The 23526-nt window shown below is 47.9% G+C and overlaps 1 protein-coding gene across 11 annotated transcripts in view; it reads left to right on the plus strand.

The window, feature by feature from the left end:
* ZNF229 (zinc finger protein 229) overlaps positions 1-23526 on the plus strand; it is a 65985-nt gene that overhangs the window by 16069 nt on the left and 26390 nt on the right. For 7 of the 11 annotated variants that reach the window (XM_042970709.1, XM_042970712.1, XM_042970708.1 and 4 more), the window contains 2 exons: positions 139-2296; positions 17928-17985. In XM_042970709.1, the coding sequence (XP_042826643.1) occupies positions 139-2296; positions 17928-17985 (2216 nt within the window). Of the gene's footprint in view, positions 1-138; positions 3664-7259; positions 8017-17927; positions 17986-23526 lie in introns of those variants that run through there. The other 4 variants (XR_006212184.1, XM_042970713.1, XM_042970714.1 and 1 more) reach the window with 4 other exon arrangements.

Raw genomic sequence — 23526 nt, forward strand, 5'->3', positions numbered from 1 at the left:
GCCTTGGTAGTTATGATACACACAGGTGGATTTTGCTCCAGGCCGTTACTGGTCCGGGCCTGAAAGCCTGACTTGACTTGAGATCCCTGAGCCATTCTTGTACTTGTTCTCATCTCTGAACTGTCTTTCACCCCACAGGAGACAAGAATGAAAAGGATCTGGAGTATAGTCAAGAAAGGGAACTTAAGTGCCTTTCCTACAGAGAGCTGTCCTACTGGAAAATCGGGGAACAGGCGGCTGCTGAATTAACTGGGAGTCAAGACTGTAAAGTGAATCTTCAAGGGAAGGATTTCCAGTTCTCGGAGGACGCTTCTCCCTGCCAGGGGTGGGAAGGAGCATCTCCTCGGGGTTCGCCAATTGGCAATTTGGCCGGCGGTCTTCAAGGACCCATCGGTTCAGAAAATCAAGCGTTTCCACCCTGGAAAGCTATAAGACCGGTATCCGTTCAAGAATCTTGGATGAAAGCCTTTGTGAACGAGTCGTGGAATGTTCTGGAAAGGTGTAAAAAACTTGACACGCAGGGTACAACGTATAAACCTGAGTGGGACGGTTTCGGCTTCCGCTGGGTGTCACGTTGTCACGATGACCACGGGTTACCCGAAAGAGAGAGACCGTGTGATCGCGAGCGCTGTGGAAGAGACCGCCTGAAAAAGTCAACCCTCCGTCACCCTGCCCCGGAAGAGGATGACCTGAGAAGCAGCGAACGCGGAGATGGCCTCAGGGGCGCCTCGCACCTTCCCGCCCAGCCCGGAGCGCCCTGGAAAGAGAAAGCCCGTGGATATCCCGAGGGTGGTACGGGCTTGAGGCAGACCGCCCGCCTCGAGGGGCCCCAGAGGACCCCCACGGACGAGAAACCCTCCAAGGGTAACGGGCGCGCCCGGGGCCTCCGGCAGAACGCGCGCGGTCCCAGCCGGCCCCGGGCCCCCGCCGGGGAGATGCCCTACCGATGCGACGTGTGCGGGAAGGGCTTCCGGTATCGGTCGATTCTGCTCATCCACCAGGGCGTGCACACGGGAAAGAAGCCCTACGCGTGCGAGGAGTGCGGGAAGGCCTTCGGTCGAAGCTCCAACCTGCTCGTCCACCAGCGGGTCCACACCGGGGAGAAGCCCTACAAGTGCGGCGAGTGCGGGAAGGGCTTCAGCTACAGCTCGGTGCTGCAGGTGCACCGGCGGCTGCACACGGGCGAGAAGCCCTACGCGTGCGGCGAGTGCGGCAAGGGCTTCTACGCCAAGTCCGCGCTCCACAAGCACCGGCACGTGCACCCGGGGGAGAAGCCCTTGGGCTGCGGCGCCGAGTGCGAGTGCGGGAAGGGCCTCTCGTGCGGCTCCCACCCGAGCAGCCGCCAGAAGGCGCACGCGGGGCAGAAGCCCTACCGGTGCGACCAGTGCGACAAGGGTTTCAGCTACAACTCGTACCTCCGGGCCCACCAGCGGGTTCACACGGGGCAGCGCCTCTTCGACTGCGACGTGTGCGGGAAGAGCTTCAGCTACAGCTCGGGGCTGCTCCGGCACCAGAGGCTGCACACGGGGGAGAAGCCCTACAAGTGCGAGTGCGGGAAGGGCTTCGGCCGAAGCTCGGACCTGCACGTCCACCAGAGGGTCCACACCGGGGAGAAGCCCTACAAGTGCGGCGAGTGCGGGAAGGGCTTCCGGCGCAATTCGGACCTCCACAGTCACCAGAGGGTCCACACGGGGGAGAGGCCGTTCGTGTGCGACGCGTGTGGCAAGGGCTTCATTTACAGCTCCGACCTCCTCATCCACCAGAGGACCCACACGGGCGAGAAGCCCTACAAGTGTGCCGAGTGCGGCAAAGGCTTCAGTTACAGCTCGGGGCTCCTCATCCACCAGAGGGTCCACACGGGCGAGAAGCCCTACAAGTGCGAAGCGTGCGGGAAGGGTTTCCGGTGCACGTCGAGCCTCTACAAACATCAGCGGATCCACACGGGGAAGAAGCCGTACACGTGTGAGGAGTGTGGCAAGGGCTTCAGTTACGGCTCAAATCTGCGCACCCACCAGAGACTGCACACGGGGGAGAAACCCTACACGTGTTACGAATGTGGCAAGGGCTTCAGGTACGGCTCTGGTCTCCTCAGTCACAAGAGGGTGCACACCGGAGAGAAGCCCTACAGATGCGACGTGTGTGGGAAGGGCTACAGTCAGAGCTCACATCTTCAAGGCCACCAGAGGGTCCACACTGGCGAGAAGCCCTACAGGTGCGAGGAGTGCGGGAAGGGCTTTGGGCGAAGCTCCTGTCTTCACGTCCACCAGAGGGTCCACACCGGCGAGAAGCCCTACAGGTGCGGGGAGTGCGGGAAGGGCTTCAGTTACAGCTCAGGGCTGCGGAATCACCAGCGAGCGCACGCTGGCGAGAAACCGGGGAAGCAGACACGCGCCGAGGCAGAACTCAGAACTTGACGCCCGTCTGAGCGCCGACGCAGGAGGAAGGCTTTGCCAACGGGATGCGCAGGGAGGGCTCCGGTGGAGGGTGACCCGTCCCAGCAGTTGGCCTGCCCAGGAAGGGACGATCCGGAAGGTTGATAGATGAGAAAAGCACTTGCGTCGCAAACTTTGCTCTCCAAGGGTCTGTCCCCCAGAGGGCCGTCCTTGAAGTACGGCGGGGCCTCGGTAAAAATCGCCGCTCTCATCAGAGTCGGCCCAGGAGGGAGCTTCTTACGAATGACCTAGGAGTGTGTCCGAGGAGCAGACTGTGAACGTGGATTCCTTGCCGGGTGGGGGAGAGGGGGGGAATACCTACACATGGGACAAATGTAGGAAAAAGTCGTCACCTTACTAAAACCGACATCGTGCGTACCTTTTAGAAGATGGTTTCTACAAAAATGGAGAGATGATGCGCACATTGGTTAGGGCAAGTCACTTTCAGAAGGCTGGGAACAGTTCGAGAGTCCGCCTCTTGGCAGGTGTATCTCCACGTGATGTATCGCCATCATGTTTTTATCATGCTGCGGTGAATGTGTTTTATCTCCTAGAGATACACCGCTCTCCTAGACAGGCTGTGCTGTATGGCAGGACCATCGCATTTTATCAAGTTTTAAAAACACAGTCCGACTGGCATTGCATTGAATTTATTGGTTAATTTATTGCTGTCATGAATATTTCTGCCCCGTTCGTTTCGTTTCCCCGTGTTTTTAAAGATACATATTAGAGCATTTAAAAAAACCCAGAAACACCCCTTTAACTTGTCAGAACAGAACATAGAGTCACCAAAGCCACCATCGGTGGGACCTGTGGAAATAGGCACTCGTGAATATACTGGTAGGAGTGAAAAGAAGTAGTCTTTTTTTGGAAAGGATTTGTCAGTGTATCGAGTCCAATTTGTATAACCTTTGAAGTGGCAATGAGTGTGTAGTCATTGGTAGTTGGGAGATAGTTGCACATGTGGAAGAAGATGTATGCCTCCAGCTGAGTTTCTTAGAGTTTTCTTACTATAGCAAAAAAAAAAACAAAAAAAAAACTCCCAAGTGTAACAAATAAAGGCACATGTAAATGAGCGAAAACCACTAAAAATATTCAGTGCCTACAGTGGCATTGAAGGTTGCCCACAAATTATTTTGTGAGTCAGGAGAGTTGTGGAACAATTTTAGTATGACTCCATTTTGTTGGTATGTTTTTGTGTGTGTATGTTTAGAGAGAGAGAAAAGAAAAAGTGTGAAAGGTTAGTATGATAACTGCCTATCTCTGGCAAGTGGGATGCGGGGTATGTAATACATTCATGTACTTTTATGCATTTTACTTTTTCACGAAGAGTATATATCAGTTTTATAATGATAGTAAAGCTATTTTTTAAAAAAATGAGTCTGGTGGAACAGTGCCTTATGGTCAAAGATCCCTGTTACAACCTCTGTACTTTTTTTTTCCTTTTTTTTTGGCTTTTTCTACTGTTTACTTAGCACCTAGTACCAAATATAAGGTATACAAATGAACTGAGAAATTTGTGATTTAGATACTTTCAGAGGCTGCATAATTTTTTTTGGCTTGGGCAGAAACGAGGTGATCTGGAGAACCGGGAGGAGCTGTGGTGCTCCAATCTGCATCCTGACCCTCTGGGACCAGTGAGCCCCCAAGCCTGGCTTCACAGAGGGCATTCCCGGTAGTCTGACTTCTTCATCCGGGAGGCTCGAGACCTGGGGCACAGTCCAGGCTGAGCTCCTCTCTGCTGCCTGGGCTACTAGACAAAGAACGTCAGGGAGGTGGGCAAGGGGCACCTTCTATCTAAGCGAATAGTTAGCATGTCTGGGAGTCGAGCAGAGTGCGATGGTTAGCTTTCGGAAGGGGGCTTGAAGAAAATCTCCAGTATTTTATGGAACAGCAGCAGGGTGATTCCTTCTAATCGTGGGGTGGGTTTTAGAGCCAAAGAGCCAGCGTAGACGCCATTCCTACACCTCAGACCTTCAAGGTTTGTGGTCGGAAAGTTCAACTCGCTTACTGGCTTTCCAAAGGAGGACCTCAGATTCTTAAAATTGGGCAGCACATCCCCAGTGTTCTGGAACTGGCTGTCAGATGCTGCCTGCAGCTACAGTCTTCTGAATGCCTGACCAGGGCTTAAAGGATCTGCTTCCAAGATGGCTCTGGGCACAAAAGAGCCTTGAACAGGAGGCCTCAGTTCCTCAGTGGCTGTTGAAAAAGGTCTAAGATCCTCACCACGTGGGCTTCTGTACAGGACTGCCCGAGAGCCTTCATGACAGGGCAACTGACTTCCCTCAGAGCAAGTGAGCAGAGGGGAGAGAGCAAGCAAGAAGCCACAGTGCCTTTTTTGACCCTGAAATCGCCATCACTTCTGCTTTCTTCTGTTCCGTCGGAGCCACTAGTTTATGGGAAGGGGCAGTAGGCCTCCTGGAAGGAGGACCAGAGAATTCGTGGATGTGTCTTGAAACTCCATACCTACTAACAAGCGTGGGAGAATCACACGGTTGGAATGGTTGTGGCAACAGTCAACTTTTGTAGATGTGCCCTGATCATTCTACCGGCTGGAGGCTGGCCTTGACGTGCCCCTGGGTTGCCTACAGCTGACCCAGCTGCCAGTCGGCTGCTGGTATTTCAGTGGCAGCAAGGGCTACGAGAGAGTCAAGGGCAGTGCTGTAACCGCTATGGATTGGTTTGCGTTGGGTGTAAACGCGCGGTGCTTTCCGTGCACAATCAGCAGCAGCAAGTGAAGTGAGGTGTTACTCTGTTGTCATTCTTTGAATGTCATATGGTAGAAAGGTTAATACAAGTTTCAGGGCGTTTGGAGAGGTGTAAGAGCGCCATCTGCAGAGCGGAGTCAGCGATGGAATGATCGGTAGCATAACCAAGAATGATGTTGAACGAGTTGGCTCTAACGGAAGTGGGTTGGTTGGGGGGAGACGAGTCTGGTATAAAGTGTATGGTGACAGTAAGGCTGTGTCCTAGCAAAAGGTTGACATGTGGTCATTTTATAAGGTAGAGTCAAGAGATTTAAGCTACCCATCTCCAAGCAGCTTTTGTGGGTCCAGACGAGGTGTAACTGTTCCTCAGAACAGTCGTTAGCCTGAATGTAAATATTTCCGGTATAAAACCCAGCCTAGTATTATTCCACCACCAGATGGAGAAGAAAGCGTGCCAATTTGGTGAGGTAATCTACCAGCACCCACTAGGATGAGGTGATAGGATAGCAGGTCAGAGATTAAAGTGGAGTTATTCACACACTTGGGAGATCTCCCGCATCCAGCTGTGTTGCTCACAGCACTGAAAACACCTAATAAGCCTGTTGTTGCCTTGGACCCCAGGGTCCCGGTGTAACACGGTGTCGTGCAATTTGGCCATCAGGAGTACATGCATAGCATCTTTATCTCTTGAATTGTTACTTCTGACTGAAATTTGATGAATCGAGAGGTACTGTGTGTCAGGCACTGTGGGTCTAAGCACTGGGGATACAACCATTAAGCCCGCTGTGGTTGGAGCAGAGTGGGCAAGCGAGAAAGTAATAGGAGAGAGGTCAAAAAGGAGAGGCTAAGGGGCGCCTGGGTGGCTCAGTCAGTTGAGCGTCCGACTTCAGCTCTGGTCATGATCTTGTGGTCCGTGAGTTCCAGCCCCACGTTGGGCTCTCTGCTGACAGCTCAGAGCCTGGAGCCTGCTTCAGATTCTGTGTCTCCCTCTCTCTCTGCCCCTTCCCCTCTCACTCTCTGTCTCCCAAAAATAAATAAATGTTAAACTATATATGTTAAAAAAAAAGGAGAGGCTACAGAATAAATTAATGCAAACGTGGAGAATTGACGTATTTATGGCAGATATTACTGAAGCACGTTAAAGAAAACATCCCCCTCTATCCAGTAAAAAGACTTAGTATCTGCCAAAATTAAGGATGACTCCCAGCCCTGGAAGATTGCACTTTTTTTTTTTTTTTTCCATCATGAGGAAACTAATGTCAAGATACCAATAGACAGGGATAGGCCAAAAGAATTTTGCTGTTCTCTTCATGTGCCTAAGTTGCAATGCCAGTTGGTAGTTGGATATTATTTCTCCAGCTCCTGCCAAGGCATGGCGATGGGGGTCTTCAGTTATCTGGCAAGTCTAGGACCAGAGCTAGCAAAGAGAGAATGTGTTCTCGCCCGGTTTTTGTTTTTGTGTTTTGTTTTGTTTTGGGGTTTGTTTTTGTTTTGTTTTGTTTTGTTTTGGATGCTTTCCTCCAGGCGAGAATTGTGGGCCTCTAGGGAAATCCTACTATTTTCTTACCCCATGATGGCACAAAAAGAAAGACACTTTCTCTAACAGGAATCTTAAAATGCAAAAAGTAAGTCCCAAGAGCGGAGACTTCTCAAAGGGAATCTGAAAACTTCCCGTGTCTTTGTGATTTGTAGAAATAGGCCTCTTATAAGACCTTCACCCACCACCCACCCAGACTCCTGCTATCCCCTGATTAAAAACAGAAGGCACTGGTTGTTAATTCTTTCTGCTTCAGAGAAGGGGAAACCTATTACAGGACTATGTCAGCTCTGAAGTGTGGAAGATCTTCCAGGATCCCCTTCAATGGAAACAAGCCGTGAAAAGGGTATTTAAATACATTTTAATTGAAAAATTGCGTGTTTATAAAATCAAAGGGTATGTCTGCAGAGTTAAGAACCTGTAAAGGATTTTCACTAAAATGGGAACAAGTGCTCATTTCCAGGTGGTAAGAGAATCTTGCCTCTCCTTTATTATCACGGGTGGAGAATGATTTGTTTTCATTATTGCTAGCGTTTCACTGTTATTTTACCACTCTTGCGATTGTTGTTATTTTCGTTTTAGGTAAATGACTGGCGTGCGGGTGACCCCAGCAGGGGCACGGGCCCCCTGGCTGCTGCGGCGCAGGGGCTTCTGGGGATTGTAGTCCGCAGACTTTCCTGCGCATGCGTTATGGGCTCCGGCGGGCGCCGTGGGCGACCTTGTTTGGGGCGCTGAGGTGAGTCCAGCCCGGACCGCGCCCCGGTCGGAAGCGCTAGGGGTGGAGGGTGTATAGTCGTGATCGCGCCCTGTTGCTAGATGGGAGGAGTTGGAAGCGGGGACTGGTGGCCAATGAAAGAGCCTTCTTGGCGGGGCGGAGTGTTGAGGTGCTCGCCCGGCATTCCTTGGGAAGAGGTGGGCGAGCTTGAGCTGGATTTGGGGGGACTGCGGCAGTGCCTCTGCAGGTTTGGGAGGTAGGAGCTGTGCATCCCCGCGTCGGGATTGGTGTCAGTCTTGGAATGTTCATCTCCACATCCAGGCGGGGGGGCCGGAGGGCGTTGGCTGTTTGGGGGATAATGGTCGGGGCCAGGCGTCCCCGACTGGAGAGAGGGACGGGCCCAGCAGTTCATCTCCGAGTATGGGGGACGGCTTGGTCTGTTCATCCCTGGGGTTGGCAGGGGGGCGGTTCGGGCTCAGCACCCCAAGGCTTCTGGAATCTTGGCTTCTGAACGCTGGGCTTGGCATCTGGTAGCTCTGTCTCCAGGGGGGTATCTTGTTACCCCAAACTGGGTTCACCTCTTGGTAAGTGTTGAGCTAAAGGACACAACCAAGCCAAAAAAAAACCCCCAAAAAACAACAAAAAAAAAAAAAAAAAAAAAAAAAGAAAAGGAAAAGGAAGGATTTTACTTGCAACGAGTAAAGGGGAACACCCGGGATATTTCCCAAAGCAGTGTCTCCTGGAACAATAAAACTGGGGAAGTTTTAAGCTAAGGGTGCGTACATATTCATGAAGGGTCTTGCGCAGTGGGGCAAAAGTCATCTTAAAGTGGGCGAGTCCGGGTCTTCGTTGAAGTCATGAGGGCCGGCAAGGGTCAGCATCATCAATTCTCTGGCCTCACTTGGTCTGGGATCTGGGTGCTCGAAGGGGTTTAGATCCTGCAAAGATTACTCAAGAATGTGCTTCAGGCCACGCTTCACTTTGGGGTCAGCCCTGGGAGTTTTACCATCGATTTATTGTCCCAAATATGATTAGGCTATCTCGTGGCCTGAAAGTGGCTGTGTATTCTTACATTCTTTTTTGTTCCCTTAAAACCGTTAACTACCGAGGTCTATTCTGCAATTTCAACATATCGCAGGGAGTTCTGCAAGAAAAGTGCTTCCGGCAAGTAGTGTCAGGTGCCAGTCAGGCTTAGATCACAAGAGGGCCAGGACATAAAAATGACTTTTCTTATGTCAAGAAGCTATGTCAACCACCCCCCACCACCAAAACCAAACAAACAAACAAAACAAAAAAAACCCAGCTATGTCTCTTCTGTCTTTTTCCGGGGAGCCCTAACTCTGCTTACCTCTTGGCTTTTCTCCTCCCTCTAGTTAGACATCTAGAGTAGTCTCTGAATACAGTTTGAAAAGAACTGCCCCAAATTATTGGCCCCATCCTCACCTTGCACGCCGAGAGGCAGGGAATGCAAACTTTGAGGCTGATTAGACATAAAGAGCAAATGGCAAATTGTTCGGTTGCAAACTGCCTCTCCATTTGATAAAATTAGAGAATTGATGTTAATTATTTGAGGTGTAATGTTAGCACTTTTAAAACTATTTCACATCGTGATGACGTATGTTTGGATTAGACAATATGATGAATATGGTGTCAGGGGAATGTTTCAAAATACTAAGTGTACGTTGGGACTAGGTAGCCGTATGGTTGAAGTAAGAGTGGCCACGTGTTGATAATTGCTTCAGCTGCATGATTGGTACCTGGGGGTTCATTCTGCTAGTCTGTCTCCCTCTGCATGTGTTTGAAATGTTTATAATAAAATGTTTTTGAAACAGCTTTACAATGAACTAGCTAGGAAGTGCTCTGAGGAAGCATAGAAAGGTTGAATTTTGCTCCTAGCTGCATATAGTATGTGGGAGCCAGACATCGCAAATTCCCTCTCAGACTAGACCCTTGGGCCCCGTGAGCCGCTGTGAGCTCAGAGGTGTGGTCAGCGCTTCAAGTGTCTCAATAAAATTCTGAGGTTTTCGTCTATTCTTTAAAAAAAATTTTTTTAATGTTTATTTATTTTTGAGGGAGAGCGAGAGAGAGAGAGAGAGTGGGGGAGGGGCAGAGAAGGAGGGAGACACAGAATCCGAAGCAGGCTCCAGGCCCTGAGCTGTCAGCACAGAGCCTGATGCGGGGCTGAAACTCATGAGATCATGACCTGAGCCAAAGTGGGCTACTTAACCAATTGAGCCACCCAGGCCCCCGTGTTCTTAATGAAATTGATTCATAGGCATTTTATGTCTTTTGTCTCTTGTGAAGGGGATAATTTTTTTCTTCGATCTCTGTAAATATGAGTGAGAAATCAGCCCACCGACCCAATCAAAGGAGGGACAAGGAGACTGGGAACACAGTGAAGTGAGGCTTTAATCAACATTCTTGCAAGAGCTGGTGTCTGAGGGGCAGTTACAGCAGACAATTTATCTCCTAGTGTGAAGCCCCTCCCCTGATTCCTCATTGGCTGAGCACTACAGAGGTCACAGCCTTACCCAGGCGTTGCCTATGCCCATATGCCTATGCCATAAAGCGGTCTGATTAGAACAAATGTACATTCCCCGAGATGACCAGAGACTTTCAGTCCCTCCTCCCTTTATTCCTTGGCACATGCTCATTGCAAAGTCCATGCAAATAAGCCCGTGAAAATAAGCCTGCGAAACAGAGAGGGGAAGGAGGACCAGGAAGTGAAGTTTCTAAGGGTTTGGGACTCCGCTGTGGGTCCGGGCAGGGTGGGGTTTTATACATATTTCCAGTACTTTGTAAACCTACTGTTAACTAGACTGCCCAGCTTTTGTTTCGTATTTCTGAAAATGAATCCTCTGCCTTACTTCTCATGCTATGGGTGTGTTTTTCAACACCTCAAACCCACTATTTCCAAAACTGAGCTCCTAATCGGCTGCAAAACCTGGCTCTCCAAAACCTTCTCCATCCTTCCAGTGAACAAGGCCAAAGCCTCCACCCCCTGCCTTCCACCCTGGATGGAAGCCATCAACGGAGCCCAGTGACCGTGTCTTCATTATAAACGCAGACCCCAGCAACTTCTCACTGCCTCCACCTCCGCGTCCCTGACCCAAGACGCCATCATCCCTTGCTGGGATTGTCGTGATAACCGACCATCTGGTCTTCTGCTTCCCATCTTGCCACTGTTAGTCCATTCTTAACAGCAGCCAGAATAACCCTATTGATAACCTAAGTTGGATCATGTCACTCCTCTGTTCAAAAGCCCTGCCTTTATTCCCACCTAATGAGGATAACAGCCAAAAGCCTTAAAACGGCCTAGAAGACCGCATAGCATCTGGCTCGCGTTTACCTTTCTTTCGTCTCTGATTATTCTTTCCCTCACTCGCTCCACTTCAGCCACATGCCGTGCATGCTGCCACCTCTGGGTGTTGACCCTTGCTGTACGCTCTGTCTAGAATGTTCTCTGTACAGATATTTGTGTTGGTCACTCCTTTACTCAGTTAGGTCTTTACTCACAGATCACCCCCGTGAGGCTTCTCCTGACCACCCCATTTCATTCCCTATCCCCCTGCCCCATTTTTTTCCCCCCTCCATAACCCTTATTGCTATATCTTCAGTTTCTAGATCCCTGCCTGGCATACAGTAGGCACTTAATAAATATGTGTTGGACGAGGCAATGCCACCCTTGCTCTCTCTGAGCTTATGGCCAAGGGTGGAAGATAATGAAACAACCACAGTATAGTGCTACGATAGGAGAAATGCCAGCCACAGTCAGCCTCTGCCATGGTGTGAATGTTTGGATCCCCTGAAATTCACATGTTTGAAATCCCAAGGCCCAGCGTGATGGTATTAAGAGGCAGGGCTTTGAAGGTGGTTATGGCCTGAGGGCAGAGCCCTCGTGAGTGAGATCAATGCCCTTATAAAGGAGGGCCTAGAGGGCTCCCTTGCCTGGTCCACCCTGTGAGGAGAGGTGGAAGTCTGTGATCCAGAAGAGGGCCCTCACCTAATGGTGATCTTGGGCTTCTGGCCTCCAGAACTGTGACAAATAAATTTCTGTTCTTTATAAACCACGCGGTATGTGGTAGTTTTGTTATAGGGGCTTGAACGGATGAAGACGGTACGTGATAAGGTGGAGATAATCAAGGAGGGCTTCCTGCGGAAGTAACACCCAAACTGGTACTTGAAGGTTAATAATAATAATAATAATGATAATAATAATAACAATAATAATAATGATAATAATAGTAACACAATGTTGAAACTCTTCAGGATTCTTCAGGATCAGCCCCTGGTAATGTCTCCGGCATTGTCTTAGCCGGACTTGGCCCTGTGACTCTCTGTTCTAGTCTATACCCATGTGCTTCCTGGCCTTTGGTGGGACCGCAGCATTGCCCACGTGTGTGTTTTCGCCCACATTGCCACTTGTTCATTAGCCTTCTCCTTCCTTGTCAGTTGGGCAAATGCCTTCTGTTTCTTTGGACATCAGCTACAGTTCAATTATCATCTCTCGAAAGCCTTCCCTGACAGCCTGGAGCCCTCTCGGGCTGTGTCGGGTTTTCTCCCCTGTGTCTTTGTTCAGTTTTGTGCAGCCACATCTGCTGCAGCCCTTCTCACGTTCCAGTGAATTTACTGGCTCACCTCTCTACCCCCTAGTTTGCCTCCCCTTTAGATCAGGGACTGATTTTTTTTTTTTTAATGTTTATTTTTGAGAGCCAGAGAGACAGAGCGCAAGCTGGGGAGGGGCAGAGAGAGAGGGGGACACAGAATCCCAAGCAGGCTCCAGGCTCCGAGCTATTGGCACAGAGCCCGATGAGGAGCTTGAACTCAGAAACCGCGAAATCATGACCTGAGCCGAAATCAGAGGCTTAATGGGCTGAGTCACCCAGGCACCCTGATCAGGGACTGAATCTTACATTTTTATCTGGAGCACTTAGCATACAGCCCAGTACACAACACTTACTCCTTATTGTGTGCTAGGCGCCACTCTGAGCACCTTGCACGTCATAACTTACTGAGTTCCCACAATGACACTTAGAAATAGGTTCTCTCGATATCCTGTCTTGTACAGAGGAAGGAACTAAGGCACCAGGAGCTGGTTCGACCAAGGGCACACAGCCAGTGGCTGACAAAGCCACGCCTTGAACCCAGGGAGTCTGGTTTCAGAGTCTTAATTTTTTTTTTAATTTTTTTAAACGTTTATTTATTTTTGAGACAGAGAGAGACAGAGCATGAACAGGGGAGGGGCAGAGAGAGAGGGAGACACAGAATCTGAAACAGGCTCCAGGCTCTGAGCTGTCCGCCCAGAGCCCGATACGGGGCTCGAACTCACGGACCGTGAGATCGTGACCTGAGCGGATGTCGGACGCTTAACCGACCGAGCCACCCAGGCGCCCCTAATTTTTTTTTTTTTTTTTTAAACAGCCAGGCTCTACTGCGTTTTCTCCTAGTCAGCGTTCACTGCATGGGTCATATACCCAATGCATGGGTTTTCCTTGCACCTTTGATCTCAGGATCTGATCTTTTCAGTCTGAGGATTGAGTCAGGCAAAGGCCCAGACTTCTCCATTCATTCATTCATTCATTCGGCACCTACTGCATGCTAAACTTGCCATATGTACACAAATGATACAACTTCTAGTCATTAGGAGCACATGTTACAGGAGAGAAAGCAAAAAGTAACCAGGAAAATTGAAGTAGGATATGAAAAGTGTTGTAGTGGACATCAATACCAGATCCTGTGGTCTGACCATAGAAGACTGATCCCCATGGGCAGGGGATATGGGAAGGTCACTAGAAAAGCCCTCCCATAGTCCTATACTTCATAGTCACTTGAACTGGCCAGTGACAGGCTTTGTCATGTGCACACAGCCATGTCTCACTAGCCTTTAAGTTTTTGGACAGGCTTTCTGGGGGTAGGGTGGCTATGCACATCTGTGCAGGCTGCGTACTGCACAAGGAGACTACATCAAAGCCATACTATTCACATAGGACACACATGCAATTTTCAGCAAGTAGCAATAAAAGTACTCCGTTGCTTTATTCCAACAAAAATCAGTATGTGATAAGAATTTTCCAACAGGTGGAAGAAAAGTATCTTGAAGAAGGGATCCATTTTCTAATATGCTCAAAGGCCTATTGGCATGGGCTAGAGACAGCCCTGCCTGCCGTCCTGCCACAAGCCCTGAGGGCTGAGGGCTGAAGCCAGCTCTCGTAGAGCCCTCCGGCTCAGATACTCACAGATTACAGACGGACCACTTTGGCATTATCACATGACATTCACCCTCATGCACACAGAAGCAATGGTCTTTGTCCCGTTCCTGAGATGATTACACAGGATTGCTAGGCACATCTCTCTCACTTCTGAATCCTCTGGAACTTCTAAGAAAAGTCAGGAATCTGGAAGCAGGGTTTTGGGGAAAACTCGGGGCTTATATTTCTTTTTTTTTTTTTGTTTATTTTTCAGAGAGAAAGAGAGAGAACAAGGGGTAGGGGCAGAGGGAGGGAGGGACAGAGGATCTGAAGCGGGCTCTGTGCTGACCACAGAGAGCCCATGTGGGCTCAAACTCACAAACTGTGAGATCATGTGACCTGAGCTGAAGTCAGGTGCTCAACTGACTGAGCCACCCAGGAGCCCCCGGGGCTTCTCTTTCTGATTGTGTTTCTTGGCACCTGAAGTTCCAGATTCAATTGTTGCTTTCCCTGCAACTCCTCTTCCCCTCCAGAGGTTGCCGTGGGGACCTGGTCTCTGTCCTGCTTCAGCACTCAGATCAGAATGCGATTAGCACTGTCCTTAGGGGTTTAACAAATCTTTGTGGGAGCCCAGAATAAGGCGATTCATGCTTTCTACAAGAGGTAGTAAAGGAGTGGGGGGAAAGGGTGAAGATTTGCCAAAAAGTCATTGTGTATTCGATTAACCTGATCCTGTAACCCTGCGAGCTGCTCGCGGGGTGGCCAGCAGACTGGGGCCAGTCAGAGAGCTAAATGTTATTGGCCCGTGACCAGATAATTTCAGAAATTGAGTGTAAACATTGAAAAATTTGTATATCAATTTTAGCGATTGTATGATAATTGATTAATCTGATGATTTAAAAATGGGCTTGTAATTTGTATGCCTAAGTATGTACTTTTTCTAGAAATTTCTTTTTACTTTTTTCCGTATTTTTATTTTATTTTATTTATCTATTTTTAAATATAATTTATTGTCAAGTTAGCTATCATACGGTGTATACAGTGTGCTCTTGGTTTTGCGGGTAGATTCCCGTGATTCATCGCTTACATACAACACCCGTTGCTCATCCAACAAGTGCCCTCCTCAATGCCCATCACCCACTTTCCCCTCTCCCCCACCCCCACCATCCACCCTCAGTTTGTTCTCTGTATTTAAGAGCCTCTTATGGGTTTTCCTCCCTCTCCGAAACCACTTTTTCCCCTTCCCTTCCCCCATGGTCTTCTGTTAAGTGTCTCAAGTTCCACATATGAGTGAAAACATAATATCTGTCTTTCTCTCCCTGACTTATTTCACTTAACATAATATCCTCCAGTTCCATCCACAAGGCTGCAAACGGCAGGCTTTCATTCTTTCTCGTTGCCAAGTAGTGTTCCATTGTATATATAAACCACATCTTCTTTATCCATTCGTCAGTTGATGGGCATTTGGGCTCTTCCCATAGTTGGGCTCTTGTTGAAAGCGCTGCTATAAACATGGGGGGTACATGTGCCCCTATGCATCAGCACTCCTGTATCCCTTGGGTAAATTCCTAGCAGTGCTATTTCTGGGTCACAGGGTAGCTCTATTTTTAATTTTTCAAGGAACCTCCATGCTGTTTTTCAGAGTGGCTGCACCAGTTTGCATTCCCACCAACAGTGCAAGAGGGTTCCCCTTTCTCCACATCCTCGCCAACATCTGTTGTTTCCTGAATTGTTAATGTTAGCCATTCTGACAGGTGTGAGGTGGTATCTCAATGTGGCTTTGATTTGTATTTCCCTGATGATGAGTGACGCCGAGAATCTTTTCATGTGTCCGTGTGGCCAGTAGGCCATCTGGGTGTCTTCTTTGTAAAAGTGTCAGTTCATGTCTTCTGCCCATTTCTTCATTGGATTATTTTTTTTTTTCAGGTGTTGAGTTTGGTAAGTTCTGTATATCGTTTGGATACTAACCCTTTATCCGATATGTCATTTGCAAATATCTTCTCCCATTCTGTCAGTCGCCTTTTAGTTTTGTTGATTGTTTCCTTTGCCGTGCAGAAGCTTTTTATCTTGATGAGGTCCTAGTAGTTCATTTTGGCTTTTATTTCCCTTGCCTTCGGAGACATGTTGAATAAGAAGTTGTTGCAGCCAAGGTCAAAGAGGTTGTTGCCCGTTTACCCCTCTAGGGTTTTGATGGTTTCCTGTCTCACATTTAGGTCTTATATCCATTTTGATTTTATTTTTGTGTATGGTGTAAGAAAGTGGTCCAGTTTAATTTTTCTGCATGTTACTGTCCAGTTAGAAATTTCTTTTTAACTGTATTTTACCAAAATATTGGTCAGTGACAGATGAAAATAACAGTGAAAATAACATGAAACTGGTCCTTCACCACAGGTAGTTTTTTTTTTTTTAATGTTAATCTATTTATTTTGAAAGAGAGAGAGAGCAAGTGTGAGCAGGGGAAAGGCAGAGAGAGAGAGGGAGAGAGAGAGAATCACAAGCAGCCTCCATGGTTAGCACAGAGCCTGATGCGGGGCTCAATCTCACAAACTGAGATGCTGACATGAGCTGAAATCAGGAGTTGTATGCTTAACCAACTGAGCTACCCACACACCTCTCACAACAGGTAGTTTAAAAAAAAATTTTTTTTTAAAGTTTATTTATTTTTGAGAGAGAGACAGTGAGAGCCAGGGAGGGGCAGAGAGAGAGGCGGTGGGGGAGACAAAGAATCTGAAGCAGGCTCCAGGCTCTGAGCTGTCAGCACACAGCCCGACATGGGGCTCGAACCCATAAACCATGAGATCATGACCTGAGCTGAAGTCGGACTCTTAACTGACTGAGCCCCCCAGGCGCCCCCAGGTAGTTTTGAGAAGCACTATCTGAGAAGACAGAGACATGGTCTTTGGTTTTTATCCTTTAATCTTTGGGGTTCCCACAGTGCCTAAAGCAGAAATTTTACACACTCAGTTTCTCCTGGAAGGCCAGAGGCTACAGAGTTTTTACAGATGTTTACGGAGTTTTTCAGATAGGAAATAAACACCAGAGTCAGAATGGTAAGTTGAGACGAGCTTAAAATAAAGGGGCAGTTTACCAAAGTGGGGGCAGGGTGTGGTAATCAAGAAAGGATCTTGCAATGTCCCAGATCTGCTCATAGCAGGGTAACTGACTGTCGTCCCTAGGGTGGAAGGGCTGAGGGAGGAGCCCGTTACCAGACCTGGGGAAAGAGATCTGAGAGGAGGGCCACTGATAGGTGCTGTGAGCTTTGGTCAAGGGGTATGAAACAGCCAGTCCAAAGCAACTCCAGGAAAGAGCTGGGGAAGTACTCTGACTTCACTTATGTCCCTTCGCTGGATCTCCTGCTGACTTGCCCTATTGGCTAAGTTCAACTGGAAGCTGGAGGGCAAGGGGGTCTCCTGCTACAGGCAGGACAGGGAAAGGAGTTGAGTGGATGTAGAGTGCCAAGTTCCCAGGGCCTCCTTCTACCTGCTTCTGTCCACCAGCAGATCTAGAGAGTTCCTCGCTCCATCCTGTGAGCTTTTCCAGAGCAGAGTGTGCCTTCCATGTTGTAGCTGTGCCATCAGTATTTGCAAAAGTCACAGGGTCCCAGAGCGTAGAATGGGTGCTGGGGAGAGGTTGTTTTGTAAGGTCTCAGCTAACTGAAAGTTCTTCAGCTTCCAGGTCCTGGTTACACAGGAGTAACTTGCATGTGACAGTGGGAGCAAAAGAAGGTTCCCCCGTCATGCTGAGATCACCCTCCAAGTCAGAAATTCTGGAGCCTGTTTTCCGGAATGACTGGGATGCAGGTGACGTCAACACATTGGCAAGTCTGAGAAAAGGAAAAGCATGGCAGTTTTGACCGAAAAGTTTGAGGAGCGAGACAGGAGTGACAGGAGAGCCTGGGCGGAATGCAGGCAGGGGAGAAGGCTTGAGGAGGTGAGATTCAGTCCGTTGAGAATGAGAAGAGAGGTAAAGATACCTTGGGAGGGAAGAATGTGTGAAAAAATTGCACAGATAAGAAGAAACCAGGACAGGGGCACCTGGGTGGCTCAGTTGGTTAAATGTCAGACTTTGGCTCAGGTCATGAACTCACTGCATGTGAGTTCGAGCCCCACGTTGGGCCCTGTGCTGACAGCTCAGAGCCTGGAGCCTGCTTCAGATTCTGTGTCTCTGTCTCTCTCTGCCCCTCCCCTGCTCACACTCTCTGTATCTCTCTCTCTCTCTCTCTCTCTCTCTCTCTCTCTCTCTCAAAAATAAATAAACATTAAAAAAAAAGTTAAAAAAAAAAAAGAAGAAACCAGGATTTACTCGGAATTTGTTAAACCCACGCTCTCATGGATTCTTTCTTTGCAGTTCTGCGTTCTCGGGATCCCACTCTTTCCAAGAGGAAGACAGTATGGTTAAGTTCCGGGTAAGTCAAGGTTTCCTTTCTCTCTCTTAAATACCACGTCCCTTCTGGGGAGCTATTTTCTGAAAGGAAATGGCCAAGTTTTGAGTGGCGGCTGTGTCTTAGACACTTCACCTTGCTCCTAACAGCTGTGTGAGAGAGGTGGTGTTAACGCCCTTTGCAGAAAGGAAGGAACAGGCTCAGAGATGTCAGGATGCCTAGTTCAGGCTCTTCCAAGTGTGGTTCGCACACAAGTGCCAGTCCATGAGCTGCTTGTCACAGAGAGATCAATACAGCAATCAAAAGGAAGAATCCAGAAGCTTTTAATGTTTGTTTTTGAGAGAGAGAGAGAGAGCGAGCACGAGCCGGGGAGGGGCAGAGAGAGAGAGAGGGAGACACAGAATCGGAAGCAGGCTCCAGGCTCTGAGCTGTCAGTGCAGAGCCCAATGCAGGGCTCCAACTCATGGACCGTGAGATCGTGACCTGAGCCGAAGTCGGACCCTTAACCGACTGAGCCACCCAGGCGCCCCAGAAACTTCTATAGCAATGCAGCATTGCCACAACATTCGAGTGCGTGGTCAGTACATACATGACCACACTCTGAGTAGTGCGGGGTCCAGTCCACATAAGTAGCAAGATTTGAATGGGTATATGTCCATCAGGGTTCAACCAATGAAGTAGGAACAACATGAGATATATAGTAAGAAGAGATTTGGATGAGATTTCTTTTATGTGACTGGGGGTGGGGGCGGGGTGCAGGGCAAACTGGAAATCCCAGGGCGGGCTGGAACTCTTAGATACAGACTGGGACTGCTGTCTACAGGTAGAATTTTTTCTCTTAGGGAAGCCTCAGTTCTGGTCTGAGGACCCTTCAACTGACTGAGTCAGGCCCACCCAGATTATTTAAAATAATCTCCTTCAAAGTCATCTGATTAAGGACTTTAATCACCTCTACCAAACATCTTCACAGCAACACCTAGATTAATTTTTGCTTCAATAATGGGACCATAGTCTAGCCAAGTTGATGCATCAAAAAGGCCATCAGAGGGTGCAGCCGTGATTTTTTTTAAATCATGAAAAATGTTTTAATTATGAAAGTATACAAAAAGGGAAAAGAGTACTATGAATGCCGATGTAGAGCGCAGGCTCAACGTCTTGCCACATCTGCTTCATCGATCTCGTTTTCACTTTCCTTTTTTCTTTCCCAAAGTATTTTAAAAGAAGATCCCTATAGCACGTTATTTTGTTTTATATTGGTTTTGTTCTGAGCCCATTACTTTCTTAGAGCAGCTCGGGTGCGAGCTAACATAAATGCGCTCCCGCTCCTTTCCTCTGCCTGGACACCGTCTTGCCTGAGCCCACCCCTTCTCCTTAGGGACATTTTCTAGCTTCTAAATTATTGCCAGCAACTGTTTTGCCAAGCGTCTCACACTGTGTCACCCAGGCGACCATTTTTCCAGCCTCTGCTTCAGTTCAAGCCCTGTTCTTCAAGTCCACCGGAGGCTGCACACGGGGGAGAAGCCTTACCGGCGTGGCGAGTGTGGAAAGGGCTTCAGCCAAAGCACACACCTTCACATTCGCCAGAGAGTCCACACAGGGGAGAAGCCCTACACATGCAGCGTGTGCAGAAAGGCTTTTGCCTACAGCTCAGTTCTTCACACTCATCAGAGAGTTCACACAGGAGAAAAGCCTTACACGTGTGACGTGTGCGGTAAGGGCTTCAGTTACAGCTCATATTTTCACTTACATCAAAGAGATCATACCAGAGAGAAACCGTATAGATGTGATGAGTGCGGTAAGGGCTTCGGTCGGAATTCAGATCTTCAAGTGCATCTCAGAGTCCACACAGGAGAGAGGCCCTATAAGTGTAAGGAATGTGGTAAGGGCTTCGGTCGTAACTCATACCTTCTTGCTCGCCAGAGACTGCATACGGATGAGATACACTGTGTGTATCGTGAGGATGGCCAGGGCTTTCGTTGCAGCTCGGACCTTCTTACTCATCAAAGACTGCACAAGGGGACGGAAACATCCTCAACGTAGTTAGTCAGGGTTCAATCAGGAAACCAAGCAAGTCCATGCACTGAAGGTGATAGAGGCTCACTCGGCCATTGGGAGGGCTGGGGCAGCAAAGGGCAAGGACGCTGTCACCCATGATGTCGTCCTGAGGCACGGAAGCAGGGGTTCACAAGAGCATTCCAGAGAACTACTCTGGATCTCGACAATGTCTGCAAGACTCCCCTCAGCTGTCGCATGCTGCAGTGGCAAAGTAAGTGATAACTGACAGACGCACGCTTCGTGGCGGTCAGATTTCCACGAGTGGATATGCCCAGGAAGGAAATTATAATTGAGATGAGGACACTGAGGCTTTCAGGCCAGCCAAAATCTGTAGATTTTTTAAAGAGTGTACCTGCTAGAAAGATACTCAAAATGAGTGCTCAGAAATGAAACCCATGTTATTGTTATTCGTGTGGCGAGAATATTAGTCCATATCCTCAGGTTTCCAAACCCACAAGGTTTTCTACACAGAGAGGGGCTCTCTAGAAGTGATATTTTACGGCCACATTTACTGTGCGTTCACCTTGCGGGCTCCATTTCTTGGTCACGTAAAGAGCCTTCATTTCCCAGAACCCCTTGCAGTTGAGAGCTCGTCCATGTGATACGGTTTCCAAGCAACAGAGTACGAGCAAAAGTGATGTAAGCTACTTCCAGGCCTGACCCTTACAGACCTCTTGTGATGTCCTCCAGGCATCTTTCCTAGAAATGTTTCCTAGAGGCTGTTCCAGGCTGGATTGGTGGAAGGTGGCTATCTGATCTGTGTTAGACCTTTTTTTTTTTTTTTTTTAAATAAATAGACATTTTTCTTCTATTTAAAAAAATTTTTTAATGATTATTTTTGAAAGAGAGACAGAGCGTGAGTGGGGGAGGGGCAGAGAGAGAGGGAGACACAGAATCCGAAGCAGGCTCCAGGCTCTGAGCTGTCAGCACAGAGCCTGACGTGGGGCTCGTGCTCACAGACTGCAAGATCGTGACCTAAGCCGAAGTCAGACGCTTAACCTACTGAGCCACCCAGGCACCCCATAAATAGACATTCATTGTGTTATAGTCCTGACATTTTGACAGTTTCTTTGTTGCTAGTTTTGCCCAGGCTATACTGACTATGACAGGGAGATTTAACAGCAACATATTTTATAGTCATTGGAGTTCGCGTAAGAAAGCAACTTCATAATTCAGAGTTTGAAACTTTTAAATCTTTATGGCCATATGTGGCAGTGCAGCCGTCCAAAATGGTGTGGGTAGGGCTTCAGTGAGAATCTTCATTCATTGGTACATACGTAAAAAAGAAATGTTCCAGGGGTGCCTCGGTGGCTCAGTCAGTTGAGCGTCCATCTTGGGCTCAGGTCATGGTTCATGGGTTTGAGCCTCGCATCAGGCTCTGTGCTGACAGCTCAGAGTCTGGAGCCTGCTTCGGTTCTGTGTCTCCCTCACTCTCTGCCCCTCCCCCACTCTCTCTCTCTCTCTCAAGAATAAATAAACATTAAAAAAATTTTTTAAATAAAAAAAAAGAAGTGGCCCAGATAACATGCATGTGGTAAAGCCTTCCAAAAGTGCAATCTATAGACATCAGAAATCCCGTGCAGTAGGGAAACTCTGTAATGTGTAACGATGAGAAAAGTTTGTCAGCTTACCACTTAAGTGCAGTAAGAAATAGACCAGGTGTCCTACAAATAGTCTTAATAAAGTTAATTCAGTAAAACTAATATTTACTGACGTGACTAACAACTTACAGAAGGGCAAGGCTGTTTATTGTCAGAAGCCGGCCCCAGCACTTCTCAATAGTCTTGTTTAATAATGGGGTTTTAGAAGGTGCTAGTTTGGTCAAGTCCCTTCCACAATTGTGGTTTAGTTTGGGACTATAGATGGGTTTGGGAGGAGGAGGGATACAGTAAAACCTTGGTTTGTGAGCATAATTTGTTCTGGAAACATGTTTGTGTTCCAAAGCACTTGTATATCAAAGCGAATTTCCCCATAAGAAATAATGGAAACTTATTTGTACCGTGTTTTATTTCTACTTTTTCTTACATTAGAATTTCCTACTAGTTATGGTTTGTACATGGAACAGCCATTCAAATGCAAATAAAACCATTCCTGAAGTGTTGCTTTCTTACCAATTCAGGCGAGCAACAGTGAAAGATCAATATAACTCAATGTCAATAATGGAGTGGAAAAACTAGCAATTAGCGGGGAAAAAATACAGGTGCAACCTTTCTGGAGAGGGTTTTATCTACATGTACCAAAGGGTATAATGTGCATCGTCTTGAGCTAATAATTCCACCTCACAAAATTTATCTTTAGGGTGTAATTGTACAAGAGGGAAAAGATGATTTCAGAAGGGAACATGCTCCCAGAATATTTACAATAATAAAAAAAAAATTGTAAACAACCTGAAGATACACGAATAAGAGATTGAGTAAATTATGGTACCCCCATAAAATGAAACAAAATATCACCATTAAAAATGATATAGACCTATAAAAATTTCCACATACTTTTTGAAGAAAAAAAAAAATCAAGTTGTTAGAGATCATTACAGGATGACCCGTGACTGACAAGTTTGAGAACGTGAGTAGCACTGGGAGTAGTCCCCTCCACTACTCTCCACTTCACTTTTCAGTGTTGTTTCAAGGGTTGTTTGGACTGTTTAGCCCAGGTGGGTGTATGTATAAGATAGGAAATGCTCTGTTTGGAGAAAGTGAGTCTGATGAAAGGTTGTGACATTTGCTTTAGAAAGATGCTGCCAGTTGGGGCGCCTGGGTGGCTCAGTCGGTTAAGCGTCCGACTTCAACTCAGGTCACGATCTCGTGGTCCGTGAGTTCAAGCCCCGCGTCGGGCTCTGGGCTGATGGCTCAGAGCCTGGAGCCTGCTTCCGATTCTGTGTCTCCCTCTCTCTCTGCCCCTCCCCCGTTCATGCTCTGTCTCTCTCTGTCTCAAAAATAAATAAATGTTAAAAAGAATTAAAAAAAAAAAAAAGAAAGATGCTGCCAGAGACGGAAGGCGATGGACTTGACCTATCGCTAGGTGGTTGCTGTAGTATATCGCTCCTTGAATGAGTAATTACTGCAAATGGACCAGTAGGAAAGCCAGCTGTCTTCCCACTGTGTGGTCTTCCTTTGTGTCTCAGTGCTGTTTTAGGCCAATCCTTGATTTCCTGACCCTTATCCTGTATGTCTTCCCATGTAACCCAACACTTACAGACCCGTAGCTGGGACTTTGAAAGGGCAATGGTTGCAGTTCAGTCTAGGGACACTGTGCCAGTTTATTGACTTTCAGCTCCAAATTCACCCTTTAACACACCCTCTGTGATAACGAAAGAAATTTCTTTGAGCATCTCTCCTTTGCAGTGAACACAATGTTAAGTGTTCTCCGCAGAGGGCGTTGGAAGGAGGCTGCAGGAGGAAGGGGTCTTCTGCTTTTGTAGCAGCTGCATGGTCAGTCAGCAGTGTGGGTGTGAGGACATCTGCTCGTACTCTGCACTCTCCACACACTCAGAAGGTACAGTCCCTTGCT

Source organism: Panthera tigris, chromosome E2, assembly GCF_018350195.1.
Source record: "Panthera tigris isolate Pti1 chromosome E2, P.tigris_Pti1_mat1.1, whole genome shotgun sequence".
NCBI classification, from domain to species: domain Eukaryota; kingdom Metazoa; phylum Chordata; class Mammalia; order Carnivora; family Felidae; genus Panthera; species Panthera tigris.